The sequence below is a fragment of the Antechinus flavipes genome, chromosome 2 (genome assembly GCF_016432865.1).
Source record: "Antechinus flavipes isolate AdamAnt ecotype Samford, QLD, Australia chromosome 2, AdamAnt_v2, whole genome shotgun sequence".
NCBI lineage: Eukaryota > Metazoa > Chordata > Mammalia > Dasyuromorphia > Dasyuridae > Antechinus > Antechinus flavipes.
The window spans coordinates 469,624,072-469,641,965 of record NC_067399.1 but is presented as its reverse complement, the minus strand read 5'-3'; the positions used below and the strand labels follow the sequence as shown (position 1 = coordinate 469,641,965).

General features: G+C 39.1%; 1 protein-coding gene across 2 annotated transcripts in view; it reads right to left on the bottom strand.

Annotated features, from left to right (window-relative positions):
• The window catches only part of MVB12B (multivesicular body subunit 12B), a 290,278-nt gene that overhangs the window by 189,703 nt on the left and 82,681 nt on the right, over window positions 1–17,894 (bottom strand). For both annotated transcript variants that reach the window (XM_051979657.1, XM_051979656.1), the window contains exon 4: window positions 17,690–17,786. In XM_051979657.1, coding sequence (XP_051835617.1) covers window positions 17,690–17,786 — 97 coding nt within the window. The remainder of the gene's footprint in view (window positions 1–17,689; window positions 17,787–17,894) is intronic.

The following is a 17,894-nucleotide window of genomic DNA, read 5'->3' as shown; positions in this document are numbered from 1 at the left end:
CTTAGCCTCAGTCCAAGTGATCTGGGGGGGAAGGGGAGGCTAGAATTAGTACCAGGTGATACTGGTATCTTTAAGAACTAATGCAATGTCACATTGTCACATAAGCTCTCTCTTCCTCCTCTTCCCCCACTCTCCCCACCATTTGTGTGTGTGTGTGTGTGTGTGTGTCTGTCTGTCTTCCCTCCTTCCCTCTCCCCCCCCCGTCTTTCTGTCTCTCTCTTTCTCTCTCTCTGTCTCTCTTTCTCCTATCTCTCTCTCTCCCTTTTTCCCTGTCTCTGTCTCTCTCCCTTCTTCCCTCTCTTGTTCTCTCCTTTCTTCCCTCTGTTTCTGTCTCTCTGTCTCTCTCTCTTCTTCCATCTGTCTCTCTCCCTCTCTCCCTTCCTTTCTCCCTCTCTCTTTCCTGTCTCTGTGTCTCTCTGTCTCTTCCCCTTCTTCCCTCTCTTTCTGTCTCTCTTGTCTCTCTGTGTCTCTGAGTCTGTCTCTCTGTGTTGGTCTCTCTATTCTATCTCTCTCTCTCCTTCTCTCTCTGTTTCTGTCTCTCTGTCTCTCCCCCTCTGTGTTCTCGTTCTCTCTGTTTCTCTCTTTCCCTCTCTCTGTTCCCTCTCTCTGTTCTCTCTCTCTCTCTCTTTCTCTCTCTCTCTCTCTCTCTCTCTCTCCTTCTGTCTTTCTCTGTTTGTCTCTCTCTCTCCCCCCTCTTTCTCCGTCTCTTTCTGTTTATGTCTCTGTCTCTCTGTTTCTCTCTCTCCTTCTGTTTCTCTCGCTCTCTCCTTCTCTCTCCTCTCTCTGTTTCTCTGTCTTTCCCCCTCTCTCTGTTCTCGTTCTCTCTCTTTCCCCCTCTCTCTGTTGTTCTCTCTCTCCTTCTCCATCTCTGTCTGATTCTGTCTCTGTCTGTTTCTCTCCCCCGCTCCTTCTCTCCCTGTCTGTCTGTTTCTGTCTCTGGCTCCCCTTCTCTTTGTCTCTCTCTCTTTCTATCTGTTTCTCTCTCTTCTCTTCTATTCTCTTTCTCTCTCTCTCTCTCTCTCCTCTCTCTCTCTCCTCATCTGTCTGTCTCTGTCTGTGTCTGTGTCTGTCTTTCTGTCTCTGTCTCTCCCCTCCTATCTGTCTGTTTCTATCTCTCTGTTTCTCTTCCCCCTTTCTCTTCTTCTGTTTCTCTGTCTCTGTCTGTCTCTCTTATCCCCCTCTCTCCTCTCTCTGTCTCTGTTTCTGTCTCTCTCTCTCTATCTCCTTCTCTGTCTCTCTCTCTGTGTCCTTCTCTGTCTGTCTCTCTCTTACCCCCCTCTCTCCTCTCTCTGTCTCTGTTTCCGTCTCTCTGTCTCGTCTCCTCTCTCTCTCTCTCTCTCTCTCTCTCTCTCTCTCTCTCTCTCTCTCTCTTTCTCTCTCTTTCTCTCTCCCCCCTTCTCTCCCTCCCTCCCTCCTTTTCTCTCTCTCTATTCTCTCTGTCTCTCTCTCCTGACTAGGTTTGGAGGATCCAGTTAAGTACTTTAGTCAGCACATGATGGGTTTGGGTAGTCCTGCTGCCATGAGCATGAGGAAGACAGAGGGTGTAAAAATACTGTATTAGGGCTGAGGAATTCTGCTCTGCTGCTGGTGCATGAGTTTTTGTGTTTTGAGGCCTTGGTCCTAGACCATGGAAAAAGCTAAAAGAATAAATGATGATCTTGAAAGGGAGACAAACAACTGTAGTTCTTTCAGAAGTCCACTTTCTCCAAGAATGGAGGAAAGAACAAAAAAAGTTTTTTGTTTTAAAAGTGTTTTGTTTTAAGAAAGTGGTAAGGGTAAAGGAATGGAAGAATGCCCTAGGGAGAGGAAGAGTTTACTGTTTTCATAACAGGAGTAAGACAAAAGATTACACAATTGGGTATGGGCTTAGAAGGAAGCAGGGCAGGAGAAGTTGAAGGAAGCAGCATAGTATAGAGAGAATAAAGTAAATAAAAACTGATTTAGAGGAGGAGAAGAAGCATTTAGAAGAGAGCAGGGCAGGGACAAAGCAGGAAAGCAAAGTATTTTTAACTAGAGAGCTGATGATGAAAAGGAAAATAAGAGAAAGGAAAGGCAAGTGCAAGTAATCTGAATTTGGATGAAGTGAGCGAAGAGAGGACTGAGATCAAACTGTTCAGCTCCAGAGGACTAGAGATAATTTACTTCTCTTTTCCCTCACTTTTCTTTTTTCTTTTAATAGAAGGAGCAGAGAAGAAAAAAGAGAGGAAACAACATAATAACATATAACAGAGAAGAAAGCAAACCAAACGATCACTATTTTGAAAATGAATGGCATGAAAAGGTGAAAAGGGTGCTAAAATTGATCAGATGACACTACCCCACAATTTGTTCTTTGTAAGAAACATTTTTAAAGCATAAAGATTCATGCAGAGTCAAAATGAGGGGTTTGAACAGAATCTATTGTGTTTCAGCTCAATCAGAAAAAGCAGGGATAACAAGCAGAGATAAGAAAACAGCAACAGTAGGCATGGTTAAGAGTGAAAAGCAATAAAACAACATCATGCTTAAAGGCACCTTAAAACATGAAACAATATAAAATTTAAATGTATGTACTAAGCTGAATAGCAGAAATACTTAAAGGAAAAATCAGATGAACTACAAGTAAAAGTGATCAGGAAAAAAATACACCATTCATTAAAAGAATTCAGTATGTTCTTTTCAGACCTCAGCAAATCTAACAAAAAAGAAAGCATCTGACCAAAATATTTTAAGAAGTACATATAATAGATCTTGATAAAAGACTGCTAGAAAAGGTGGTATGTAAGAAAGCTAGGAATTCAAAGGAGCAGAGCTGAAAAGGGAACATGAAAAGAACTAAGAATAGAAACCTACAGTCATAGATTTAAATCTGGAAATAGACATCTGCCTTGCTTGAATGTTCCCTGAAGTAGTGGGACCCACCATCTCTGGTCATGGCCCAATCCATTTTTTATGTCTTAATTATTAATCTTCTTCCCTTCTTTAAATTACCTTAAATTCCCTTGTCTGTATACTGGTCAATCTGTTGAAGACCTTAGCTTATAAAAGGCCCAGGTTTCCTCTGCATTCCCCCTCCAGTCATCCTGATCTACTGGACCCAGATGCTCTGGAGGGGAAGGTGAGGCTGGTGACCCTGCATAACTTCCCTCACCTATATTCAATTCACTTGCATGTCCTGGTATTCCCTCCCTGATGTCCTGGTCCTCTTTGAGAATGAAGGACAAATAACAACAGATCTGGAAAGCATCTTAGAAACCATCAAGTCAAACCTGCTAATTTTACAAGTGAGAAAACCACACTGTCCAGAATCATGCAGCTATCCATATAGAGAAAAATGTTGATAGCTATACTTTACAAACCTATAATTATAGAGGATGCTTATTAATGAGAGAATGACTAAACTTATATTACAAAAATATATAATGGACTATTATTGTGTAGTAAGAAAAGATAAATATGAAGAATTCAAAGACATTTTGGCAGCATGGTACAGTGGAAAGTCACCTAGATCTGGAGTTAAAGGACGTCGTTTCAATCCTGGTTTGACCACTTACTATCTGCTGTGTGATCTTGGAGAAGTCATTTAACCCTCTGGTCCTCAGTCTTTTCATCTGTAAAATTAGGGTATTGTACTAGATGGCCTTTAAGTAGCTCCAATTCTAAATCTATGAGCCAAGTAAGTAGAAATGAAATAATCTATAAAACAATCACAGCAATGTCAATGAAAACACTAAAAAAAATCTAGACTGACCAATAGAATGACCAGTCTTGATTTCAGAGGACTAAACTCTCTTGGCACAGGGGAAGTTACCTATCGGTACAGAATTAAGCAAACACTGTCTAACATAGCCAAGGAGTTCACAATATAACCACAAAATAACAATATTTTATGGGTTAGAAGAGAATGTGCCATTTACATAGGGGCATAATTAGGAAGTGACAGCAATATACATTTAAAGCATTAATAAAACATTTATTTTTAAATATCAAATATTAGAATTTATGGGCATTATTAAAAAATAAAAATTAAACCTATGCCATAGTTATAGGATGTTGGCTAGGGAGTTCAAGCCTTTGAAGAGATGAATAAGCCAAGACCTTTCCTAAAACTTAAAAAATAAAATCCAGATGTTTTATGTCTTCATGTATTGCTGCTCTTTGCTCAATGTCTCCATCTGCAGTGAATTCGGATTAGGAGATGGAGCCACTAATTACATATGCATAAGCAGGACTAATTTTAAGTAAACATATTATAAATAGTCAATAGAAATGTGTTCAGTCGTGCTAATGAACACTGAGAAAGTACACATTACTTTACTAAAACAAACAGCTTTCCATTTTTTAAGTGCTATATGGATTACAACAACTACATTTTAAATTAATTACAGGATTCTTCTTTTATTTTTTTTCCTCTTGCCTAATTTAACAAAACTCTGGCATATTATTTGGGTACTGAACAGTCATCCCTGAAGATCTGGACCTATATACTGACTAAAAGGATTATCTGGTTGTTTTGAGAAACTACAATCTTCTATATCAGTGGTATCAAACTTAAATAGAGAGAGGGGGATGGGTCCCAACCCGTAAGTATCTCTGTAGGCCACATATTGACTTAGTCTGTTTTATTGTATTTCTATTTATTTTGTCAATTGCTTGGTTTGGCATGCAGTCCACCTGTGTTTTGATACATCTCTTTCAGGAGTCCTTTAAGTGAAGGCTGGATTGCCACCAGCTGATAAAATTGGAAAGGTCATGTGGTACCAGCAGAAAAGCCCTGGGCCTCTGGAATCAATAGACCTGGACTCAAATCCTGATTCTAACATTTAATATCTATGTGACCTTGGATAAGTCACAACCTCCAAAGGCCTTAATTTCTTCCATCTGTAAAAATGAGAGGTTTGACCTGGATAGTTATTAAGGTCCCTTCCAGTTCTAGATGCACAATTTGCTTCAGATTTTTCAATTTAGGACACTGTGATTTTTTAAAGGAGAGAAAAAGCATTAGCTGTTGCAAAAACAGGTACTTCAGGAATATCCAAGAGTTATTTAGATAAATCTGGTTTCTATAATTAGGTACCATCTTCCTGGACACAAACAACCTAGGTCACCTAATGAAGAACAGTTTTCAAAATGAAAGTACTTAAGCTAAGCCAGCATCCACAAAATCAACCTTTTAACATCTGAATTAAACCTTAAATTTTCCTTTTATCTATGATATATTGCCTGTCCTCCATTTAATTCTGTGGTAGAGAGATAATCCTGGGTTCTTCAAAGCTGTGCTAGTGAAACACAGATATGCTTGTAGGTCCTATCAACTTGGAAAGGCTTCAGATCTGGTCTGGCAATAGACTGTATGTTTGTTTGCTATAAAGACCAGTCTAGCAAAGTATGAAGAATCTCATCATTAGAAAAGACCCTTTGGTTTAGAGTCAGATGTTTATAAGGCCCATAGGTCTGAATTCTGGTTTGCTGCCTATTACATATTGGATAAGCCACTCAATCTCTCTTTAGGCCTTAGTTTATTTTTCTATGAAGTTAAATGGTTAGATCAAGCCACAGATTCTTAAACTGGGGGGGAGGGACAATCAACTTATTTTCTTTTCATAAACAAATGCATTTCAATATAATGTTTTCTTTATAATATTTATTTTATTTTATACATTTAAAATCATTCTGAAAAGGGGTCCAAAATTTTCATGAAATTACTACAGGGGTCCATGACATACAAAAACCATGCAAGGTTTTTTTCCAATTCTAAAATCTTATTTTAGGCCATTTTTTAAAAAATGAATTTAGAAAAAAAAATTTTAATTAACCTACTAAGATGTAGAGAGGTAGAAAATTTTAAAATTCTCAATTGAAAGCTCCCAAAATGAGCACTTCTACACACCAAATAGAAGACAAAAAAGGACTATTTCTGCAGAAGCGAATCTTTTTTTATACTGTTCACTTTTAAAATGTATACATGTATGTATGTATGTATGTTCAGCATATTTCTTTCACAACTGATCTACTTATCCATGCTTTTTTCTGACCTGCCTTCTACTTTGCTATGTGAACTTTTAGAAATGTTTCAGTGGCCCTCAAGTTTAAAAGAAAATCTTAAAAAATTTGAACACCTGACCTGCCATCAGAGAAGTGGTCTTTATTCCATGATTACACACACGGAAAGAAAGGGGAGGTGACAGATGAGAAGTCAGGCAGAGGATGCCTAACGGAAAGGAATGCTGAGCTGGTCTGGCCCCCGGAGCTTCCTCCGCAGGCCCAGTTTATCACCTCAGTTGGTAATTGGTTGTCCTTCCTTCTCAAAGAGGACCAAAATGACATCCCATGTTAGAGTTAAGTTACAGTGTGTCCCACAGCGGCTGATGAGACCAGTATGAGCTCAGAATGCTCAGCCACAGGTCAGACAGGAATGTGAACATTTCGGCTAGCTTCTCTAACTTTGGGTGTTTCACATTTCTTCTGGGTTAGTTCCATTCTGCTTTGCTCACAGAGCACCTCTCTGATGAGGGCACGCCATGTGGGGCGGTTCTGTGCCAGTGTCTCCCGTGTCATACGATAGATTCTAAGTTCTTAAGAGAGGCCTTGAAAATGAGTATGAACCACAACGTAGCATTTCCACTCTTTCTGTATTGTTTGCTTGCATTTTTGTTTTTTTCTTCTCAGGTTATTTTTACTTTCTTTCTAAATCTGATCTTTCCTGTGCAACAAGGTAATTGTATAAATATGTATACATATATTGTATTTAACATATATTTTAACTTAATATATATATGGCACTACCTGCTATCTGGGGGAGGGGATGGGGGGAAGGAGGAGAAAAGTTGGAACAGAAGTTTTGCAAGGGTCAATGCTGAAAAATTACTCATGCATATATCTTGTAAATAAAAAAAATTAAATTAAAAAAGAGAGGCGCCTTGAGAGAGGCCTTGCATCACTTTTTCTGACCACCTCGTGAGTGCTCGCCCTGTGTGAGTCCTCCATAAAATAACATTTTTTGGAAAGCGCACATTTGGCATTGGAACAGTGTGGCCAGCCCAGCAGAGCTGTGCTGTCCGCAGCAGAGTTGGAACGCTCGGCACTTTAGTTTGAGAAAGAACCTTCGGAACTTTATCCTGCCGGGTGATCTTCAGAATCTTCCTAGGACAATCCCAATAGAAGATGTTCAGGTTCCTGGCATGGCGCTGTTAGATGGTCCAGGTTTCACAGGCATATGACAATGAGGTCAGCACAATGGCCCTGTAGACCTTCAGTTTGGTATCAGTCTAATACCTCTCTCACACTTTCTGAGCCTCCCAAACACTGAGCCAACTCTGGCAATGCATGTGTAAGTCTCATGATCAATGTGGACATTCTTGGAAAGTATTCTGCCAAGGTAAGGCCACTACCTCACAACTTCACCACGATGGTTCCACCGATGGATAGTGTGGAGTGGCTGGAGGACCAATGTTTTCCAGGTGTTAATTGTTAGGCCAAAATTAGTTTTTAAAAAATGGGGCAGCTATTTGGTACAGGGCATAGAGCACCATCCCTGAAGTCAGGAGGACCTGAGTTCAAATCTGGCCTCAGACACTTAACACTTCCTAGCTGTGTGACCCTGGGCAAGTCACTTAGCCCCAGTTGGCTCAGGGGGGGAAAAAAAAGTTAGTAAAAAGGCAGGTGAGATTCAGTTTTATGCTGACATCAACACTCCAAAGCGTTTTTATGATGCACTGATAGCTATTTATGGGCCAAAGACCTCGGCGCATCTCAACTACTCAGTGCTGGTGGGCTACACTGATTAGGGATAAGGAGCTGCTCCTGGAGAGATGGATTGAACACTTCCATGGAGTTCTCAACAGACCATTCACCTCAAATCACTCCCTACCTGAAGTTCCAACTGAAGACAAGGTTTTGAATGCCATTGGACTACTTTCATGTGGGAAAGCACTGGGTGCTGATTCTATTCCAGTTGAGATTAACAAGGTGCAGGGTCCATTGCTCATACAAAAGCTGACTGAAACTTTCCAGATAATATGGCAAGAGGAAGTTATGGCACAGGAGTTCAAGGGTGTCTCCATTGTCCTCCTTTATAAAGGTAAAGGGAATAGACTGTCCTGTGACAATCACAGGGGGTCCTCTCTCTTGGTACTGCTGGCAAGATTCTTGCCAACATCCTCCTTAATAGGTGGATCCCTCATCTAGAAAAAGGTCATCTACCTGAAAGTCAGCATGGCTTCAGAAGGCGCTGAAGAACTGTAAATATGCTGTTTATCACCCAACAATTCCAGGAAAAATCCCAGGAACAGAACAGAAGTCTGATACAATATTTGCAGATCTGAGCAAGGCCTTTGGAACTGTCACTCATGAGGGTTCAGCTGCCCAGAGAAGTTCATCAGCACAGTACATCAACTTCATGCCTGCCTGCCTGGGTTCTGAACAATGGGCAATGCTCTGGAGCTCTCCCAGCGACCAGTGACACAAGGCCATGTGCTTGCTCCCATGCCTTTTAGTACAGAGTTGTCAAATGCCTTCCACAAGAACAAACATGGAACCAAAGTCAGCTACTGCACTGCTGCAAGCCCAAACCAAAGTGGAGGTACTGTGGATGCACGATTGCCTCAATAAGTATCTCATGAGTCATGAACAACATGTCTGGTTCCCAATTATCAGGGTTCAATTATAAGTAAATTGTTCAACAAGAAATAAAGTCTTACATTTGAATTATTTTTTTAAAAATCAGTCTTACAAGCACAGAATGGGGAAGGATTTAATAGAAAGCTGGTTATCTGTGAAAGAACTAGGAAGGCATCTTAGCAGACTTTTGAAGCAACAGCATGAGTCAACAGTGCTCCAAACATAAATGTGATCTTGGGCTGCCTGAAGAAAGGCATAGTAACTGTAATTAGGAAAGTGAGTATTCCTGGAACTCTGTTCTGGTTAGACCACATCCAGAATACTGTTTGCTTCTGGCTTTCCCTTTTCGTCCTCCAACTAGTAAATGGGAGGGCATCCAGAGAAGAGCAATCAAGATGGAGAAGATTCTTAATTTTATGTCATGTAAGATTGAATTGGCTGAAGTAACTAGGGATATTTCAATTGGAAAAAGAGAAGACTGAGAGAACCTGAGAACTGTGTTCAAATACCCCACAGGCCATCATGCATAAGTTAAGACTGCTATTTATTTTTCAACTTGGCTCTATGGGCAAAGTAGAAATAGGACAAATCCCATGTTCAGGGAATGAATGGACTGATTCCAATGTTCTAGAAAAGCATTTAAAACTATCCCCCCCCAAAAAAAATCATTAAACTATACTTGTCCTTTTACCCTCTAATACTATCATATATAACCCCAGGAAATCAAAGATAGAGGGGGGAAATGTATACTTTTTGTAGAAGCAAAAAACCAGAAGAAAAATGTGTGTCCATCAATTGGAGAATGGTTGAACAAATTATAGTATATTAATATAGCTGAATATTATAGTGCCATAAATATGAATAATAGTTTCAGAGACACATGGAAAGACTTGTATGTACTAAAATAAGCAGGATCAAAAGAAAATTTATGTGATGGCAATAGCAAATGAAGAAAAGTAAATTCTTCAAAAGACAAGAAAATATACTTCTTACCTTTGGATAGGGAAATAATAGTCTGAAGATCTGTGGGAAAGGGATAAGAATTCGCAAACAGGACTACAATATTGGTTTGCTTTGTGGACTACATTATTTTTTATAACAGAGAGTTTCTAATCAGAGAGAGAATTTAGTGAAGTTAATGAAGATTTACAGAAAATGGCATCAATAAAACATATTTTGAATGCACTGAAGAAAAAGTACAGAAGAGAACATAAATAGAGCAGCTCTGCAACTACTTTTTTGATGTAACTTAAAAAACAAGCTTTTTTTATAAAAGGTTTACAGTTTCTAATACAAGTCTCTTGTTCCTTTTTGTATAATAAAACATATTTATGTCTGTTGAGAATTATTAAATTCATTAATGAAAAAGAAAATTAAGGAGAAACACATTTACATATGTGGCTCAAACCATTGGTCACTTCTAATTGGATGTCCTACTACCTAAAATTCCATTTTAATGGCCAAATAACATGATCTTCCTACCAAAAACCAAAATCTGACTCTAAATGTTTTCATCCTGTTATTTCTAATTGCCCTCTGAACGGGTTGTGTTTGTTCTCACCTCTGCTCAATGTATGTATGCCCTTCAACCAAATCCTTCCACAATTCTTTCTGTATTTCCAAGTTCCACATAATTGATGAAGCCTTCCCAGAATTGCTCTGACTCACACTGATCCTTCCCTTTTCTAACTTCCTACAGAGGTCGAATGATGTAGTACACAAAGGTATTAGAGACCTGGATCTAAATCTCAGCTCTGAATTATTAACTATGGTCAAAAAATTCACTTTTTTTCCTCCCAATTTCCTTATCTTTAAAATAAAATATATGCCACCACTACAAATATTCTTCTCATGATAGAGCCAGAACACTGCAGCAGTTCCTGAAAGCTAAGGTTCCATAGAAGGGGAATAAAAAAAGTTCATGTTGAGCATAAATAGACCTTACAAATAATTAAGTTGTAAAAGTAAGGCAAAGGATCTTATCTGCCAGACACCTGCCTGAGGGAAATGTGTGTGTATGTGTGCGGGAGACAGACACATACTACAAAAGCTACAAAACACTGGAAAGCTCCCATACTTCAGTGACATCCATGCAGTGTCCAACAGGACCACCACCAAGCCCGGTAGATGGACCCTCACAGCAGATGTGTGGGAGGATACGGATGAGAAGTTGCAGAGCACACGAGCAGGCATGTGCACAGACTGTGGCTCGGGCCACTAATGCAGCGTAAGCACCCCTCCCTTACAGAGGTCATGAGCAAAGTAAAGTTAGCCACGGAGAAGGGGATCTCGCCGATTTCTGTGTCTATCTCAACAAAGCAGAGAGGAAAGCCCTTGCGGTTTCAGTCTTAGTGCAGTTTTTACTTTCAGAGATTTAAGTGGTGAGGGTTGGCATGAGGAACGTGTGGTATGAACCCTAACACACTCACAGAAACACAAGCTGTTACCATCATTTCCTTTCTCTGGGCATCAATTTCCCCTTCTAAAAAAAAAAATAAAAAGATTGGACTAAATCAGAAGTTGACAAACCATGACCCAACTATGGCCGATCTGACTCACTATCTGTTTTTGTATGTCCACAAGCTAAGAATGGTTTTTATATCTGAAATCACTCTTAGCAGATGCCCCTACAAACACAGGCAGCAGGACAAATTTGGATTAGATGATCTCTAGCATCTATTAAAACAGCTCTATGCTACAGTAGAAAGGGCACCAAATTAGGAGTCAAAGGAGCCAGGTTCAAACCCTGCATGCACATGCACGCGTGTGCACACACACACACACACACACACACACTGCTGTAAGCTACTTGAGGGGCATTGTTTATTTCCTTCATATCTCTCATAGCAACAATACATATATCCATTCATTCTTTTATTTGGAAAGGATTAAATACCTACTGTTTATAGAGAACTATGTGAAGATTTGGGCACAAAGTTTGAATGAGAGACACATTTTTATCAATATAAAATACTTTTCTGTACACTTGAGATACCTAATTAATTCTTGCTCAGATGAAAAGAGAAGATAACAAGGCAAGACTCTGAAACTTGATACTGCAGGCCAGGCCCTATCCATAAAACTGATCAAGAAATAATTTGGTTTTGCCCCAATGATGCATAGAGATTCTTCTCTCCCTTGGGGATCTTCCTATCAGTAGATAAGCTAATCCAATCAGGCTACATCAGTTGGAGCTTTCAGATTTCATGACAGTGATCTAACAAATTATCACTTCCAGAGCAGAATCAATGTACTTCTAAGAAGTCAACAGTCAGTTCCTATAAGACCACTGGATTTATAATTAGAAGGGGTAATAGAAATCATCTAGTCTAATCCTTTCTTTTAATAGGTGAAGAAATTCAGGCCCAAGGAAGTCAGAGGTTACACAGATCATTGCCAAACTCGGATTCAAATTCAGCTTCTCTGGAATTCATTCAGCCACTCTGAATGGGATTAAAACTCAGGCCTTCTGAAGCTATCTAATACATTCTTATCTACAACACCATCTTCCTTAATACACTCAATCTGGGAATGGTTGCACTACTTGAAAAGAATTCTGAGTCTTTACTGGCATATGGGCAAACCCATTACAAATACTATAACAAAAAAAAAAGTCACATAAAACAATGATTCATTTCAAGCAATATTCTTTCCACTATAATTGGACTATGTGGACTGCCTCCAAAAATATCTTATAATCTTTGTAATCCACAAAAATAATATCTCAAGGAAAACCTTCCTAACAATTAGAGCTATCACACAATGCAATGATCTGCCTTGGCAAGCCCTAAGTTCTAACTCACTTGAAGTTTTCCAATAAAGAGTAGATGACATCTAGTTTGGGGATTTTAAAAGATGATTGTTATTACAGCTTCAGATGGCTTCTGGGGTTCTTCTAACTCTGAGATTCAGTGACTATGCATGTTTCTTGGCCTTGTCTATCCAAACTTCAAAAAAGAGATGTTTTCCTTCTAAATACATTAAATATTAAAAAGGCATTGAGATAAAAACTCAATGAAATATCAAAATCCTCTCTCTTTAAAAAAGCCATCTCAAATATCACCTCTTCCATGAAAACTGCTTAGGTCCCTCCAATTCACAAGAACTTACTAAGAATCTACCATGTGTAAGGTATTATTTTAAGTACTAAAAATACAAAAACAAAATGATACTTCACTTTAGAGAATGCATGTGACTCAAAACCAAAAGATTTTTTGCTCTGGGATGGTATAGTAAACCATAGATTTACTCAATTTCCCAAGAGAGCTGAAGAGTGAAGAGGTTGAAGCAAAGCTGGTAGACTGGAGACTAAGCTCCTCATCCTCTAGACCTGCTAATTATGTCCCTCCTGGGATGGTGGGAAGAGGAGCCACTCTTCTCCCACTGGAAGCATGGTGGCTTCTAGTACATGGCCGAGAAAACCGAAGACTGGATTTCCAAGCCCTTGTGCAGGTCATGCTGCCTGAGCAGCGAGCCCGGGATGGCTGCTTCTAGCCTCGGAGGTTACTCCATGAGTTTGAGAGGCCAGGGCTGCTGTGCCTTCAGCCACTGCTGGCTACCCTTTCCAAGGAGCATCTAGTAACTACTATGGTACTTTTCTGAAATGATGGCCATAGGCAAAAAGAGGGACTGATCCACAGCCTGACTTCCCATAAGATAAGGAGCTGGAAGGAGCTGTTCAGACAAAGAAGAGCTGAAGTGAAAAGCTGATACAGCAGTCCAACAAAATGCATCACGTTTTTGATGTTTTAAGTATCAGCCTCTGGGGAGGACATAACAGTGGCTATAAATTATTACTGCTGTTTGTTTTAAGTCTTTGTTAATGTATGTTTGTGGGTCTTTTGTGTTAAGCACTTCTTTTGTGTAAAGGAAGTCAATACCTATCCTAGACTGGATTTTATCTCACCCTTTTGGGAAGTATCCTAGAAATAAGTTTTAACTGATTCTCTCTCTAGAGCTCCAGGGTAGAGACATAAAGAGTCAGAGCTTAAGAAAGCCTAAAAACCCCCTCCTTAGAAGACACGTTTCCTCACAACTAAACTTAGTTCAAGCTTGTACAAGTTTACAGGAAATTTTCAAGGAGCCAGTAGATGAGGAGATATTAAAGATGAGCAGAGGGGGACACTGAAGGAACAAGACTCTGATGGAGATAGAAGGGATGGAATCAAGAACAGAGAGAGAGCTCCTGGTCTTAACAGAAGGTTCATCATTTCCTTGGAGATAGGAGCAAAAGAGAAGAGAAAATATAAGGTGATAAATATGGGGTTTTAAGGTATCGAACAGGGAAGAAGGGAGCTCAAGGCAAATAGCTTCTATTTCTAATGTGTAATCTGCTGGTGGAGTGGGCTGGAAGAGAGAAAAGTTCTGGAGTAGTCACAATGGGGATTTTAATAGAGTCTGTCTGGAAGGACTAAGAAAATTTAAATAAAAAATTAGATAAATCACACACCATCACATTAGATGGTCCTGAGCTCTTCCTTTAATGATTTTGAGCCTACTTAAGCAGCTAAAAGTGCTAAAGAACCTGTACTTTGGGGAACTTAGAGAAAAATGCCTGCAGAGTGTCTTCTGGCTGCGCTTCATCTCCAGGCAGCAAGATAGTTTAGTAGGCACTGCATAGAAACTAAAGTCAGGAGAACTTGAGTTAAAATTCTGCCCCAGAAACTATAAACAGGGAAAATAATAACACTAACTTCACAGGATGGTGAGGATCAAATGAAATGCCACATGTAAAGTGATTTGCAAACCTTAAAGCAGAATACAAATGTTGGCTATTTTTGTTATTAGTAGTACTATAATCTTGGGATAAGGTATGGAACTTAAATCAGTCCAGTTCTCTGAAATTTAATCACCAGGTATTTAATAACTAGCTGCTTCTTTCTATTGCTTCATCTCATTGCATAAACCCTCTACTTTTTAAATTGACAAGTCATGGAAATTGATCCCATCACAAGATGCCCACTCCTTATAGGTTTCTCTTTCTGGGGGAAAAACAGAATTTTTCTTTCTTTCCTCAAATCCTTTGAAATCTAAATCCCAAATCTAAAATGTGTGTAAGAGAATTTCCAAATTTTCTCTCCTTTATCATAAATTCTAAGGCCGAGTAGTCATCTTCTTCAAGGTTTCTATCAATTCTCCCCTCACAAACAATCCTTCCTTGTTGGCCAAATCAAATCTAAAATAGGCATTCTTCTGATTCTTCCATCTTTCCAATGACTGTATTATCATTGTGGTCAGTCAATAAATTATAAGCTGTTCTATTCGGGGGAGAGAGTAGAAAGGGAAGAGAGAAGAGATACTTACATATTTTGTTCCATATATATAATTTGCCTCCTTAGATTAGGCACATCTGACTAGGCACAAATATCCAAACTTTGGCTGATACATGGGAATGGTGGAGAGAAGATTGGGTCTTCAAAGTAATGATGATGAAGCACAAGCTTCAGCAGGTAGAACTAATCTGGGAAGTATTTAGGATGGGCCCAATAACAGATTGTATATCTGCCATCAGGACAAGTACATACAAAGAGACTCATTCCCAGAAAACTTACTGCCAGTTTGATTTTTTTTTACAACAAACATTAAATAATAGATCATGTTGAATGTCTGAGGAGATAGCCCCATACCAAGGAAATCAGATTATCTTTGAAATAAGCAAATATTCAAAACAAATCACAATAAATTTATATTTAGCCCAAATCAAATTTAGAGAGGTGGGTAAGAGAACAGAATTAAGCAACCTACTATGTGCCAGGCACCACATTAAACACTTGAGCAATATTCTGTCATTTGATATTCACAACAATGCTGGGAGGTAGATGCAATTATCCCCATTTAACAAATGAGAAAACTGAAGCAAAATTTGTTGAGTGACATGCCCAAGGTCTCACAGTAAGTATCTGATCTTCCTGATTCCAGGCCCAGAGCTTTCTCTACTATGCCACCTAACTGGCACAGGGCAACCAGCAGGGCGGAACAGAAAGAGCACTGGGCTGGGATTCAGCTGACAGGTGCTGGCACATCTCAGTTCTATCACTATCCATGTAATCTTGATCAAATTGTTGCCCCTTTCTAGACCTCAGTTCTCTCACCTTCAAAATGAGAGGCTTTGCTTAGATCAGGGATTTTTAATCTTTTTTGAAGTCATGGATCCCTTCTCAGAATAATATTTTCATATGCATAATATCACAAAAGAAATACAATCATACTGAAACAAACTAGTAATCTTTTTTTATTTTTAATAACTTTTTATTGACAGAACCCATGCCTGGGTAATTTTTACAACATTATCCCTTGCACTCACTTCTGCTCCGATTTTTCCCCTCCCTCCCTCCACCCCGTCCCCCAGATGGCAAGCAGTCCTTTACATGTTAAATATGTCACAGTATATCCTAGATACAATATATGTGTGCAGAACCGAACAGTTCTCTTGTTGCACAGGAAGAGTTGGATTCAGAAGGTAAAAATAACCTGGGAAGAAAAACAAAAATGCAAGCACAAACTAGTAATCTTCTTTCCCATCCATCACAGACTGCTTGCATCGATCCATGACAGGGAAGGCAGATGTGAACCCCAAGTTTAGAATCCTTGGACTAAATGATGGCATCTAGGATCTATGTCATTTTATAATCTCACAATTTGATGCAGGACTGTATGATAATTGATATTCATAATGCTATTCCTGAAGATCCTTTTTATACCTAATAAAGAGCACATGTAGTTAGCATAGTTTTTGTTCTCAGTTTATTTTGTTGGATCCTAGTTCTATGTATTCTTACTCTGACACAGACCTCTTTTTGATGAAGTCTAATGGTCAATCTCCATACCATAGACAAATACCTCCTTTAAGATAGAGTCCCTACTGTTCTTCTATTGAGTTTTCCCCAAACTGCTGAGGTGACTTATTCCCACCAAATCCACAACTGTGTTCTGTATAACTATTCCACATCTATCTCTCTAAATTGCTGCTGGGATGGAGATTGCCTTACTGTTTTCAGAAGGCAAAGTGTTCTGAGCCCATCTTTCCCCAGGTTACTGGAGCCAGGAACACTGCTTTTCTCATGCTACAGTCTGAGGCAGCCTTGGCTTTAGATAAACTACAAGTCCAGAGGAAGTGGAGATTCAGTGAAACAGACCATTCTTGCTTTGGAAGTCAAAAAGCAGGAAGCTATTTCTGTTTCTAAGATTTTGATTTTTTTTTCTTTTCCATCTGGATCCTATGCCAAATTCTGGCACAAGGAAAGCTTGATCAGGAACACACTTCCTAAAGATAAAACTTTAAAAACCATTTCTTCCATGCAATGGTCATACTTGAGGATCACCCTTCTAAGACAGAAAAACTCTTTTTATTTATGTGGCATGAGCCAGAACACTCAACATACAATTCCTTGGAGGCAAGAATGGAAAAACTATGATATATAATAGAATTGTTCTTATTCAGTCAAATCTGATTCTCCATGACTCTACAGATCATACAAAATACATCCATGCTGTCCATGGAGTTTTCTTGATAAAGATGCTGGAATTGTTTGCCATTTCCTTTTCCAATGGAATGAAGCAAACTGAGGTTAAATGGTCGCCCAAGATCACACAGTAAGCAGTTAGGGCTAAATTTAAACTCAGCCTTTCCTTATTCTAGGACTTAAGCCACTTAATAGAATGCTGACCTTTAATTCAGAAGACTAAATGGTTGGAGTCTTAGATTTGGCTAAATTTCTGACCTTAGTTCTAGACACTTCACCTCGATGGACCTAAGTTTCCTCATTTATAAAATTAGTAAATTGGATTAGATTTCTAAGCTTTGTCCAACTCTATCATTCTACATTCAAATATTCCATGTTCTAAGATTCTCCTCTAGTACTCACGTCCCTTCAAGCTCTAACATTCTATATTCTAAATTCCTTTTCAACCTTAAACCCAACTCTAAAATTCTATGATTCTTTTTGCCACATATAAGGAGGCATATTTCTGGGCCCACAATAAAACTCCTAAAACATTTTCAAAAAGAAAGCTAAAAGGAAAGCAGTTATAATCATTCCTAGAGATAGAAAACTTTAAAACATGTGACAAGCAGTACTAAAGAATGACTTACGTGTGTCCACAGTCTCCTGAATTGGGATGAAGCCTACAGGTAGCGTGTCTTTTATGTCGATGAGCTTCATATCCACCAATACATTCCCTAAATGGCTCTTCAGAAAGGAGAGGGGGAAAAAACAGACTATTAGACCCTCCCTCAAATTTTAATTTCATGATGCATGCCTTAACACCAGAGCTTCTTAAACTTTTCCACTAACAAC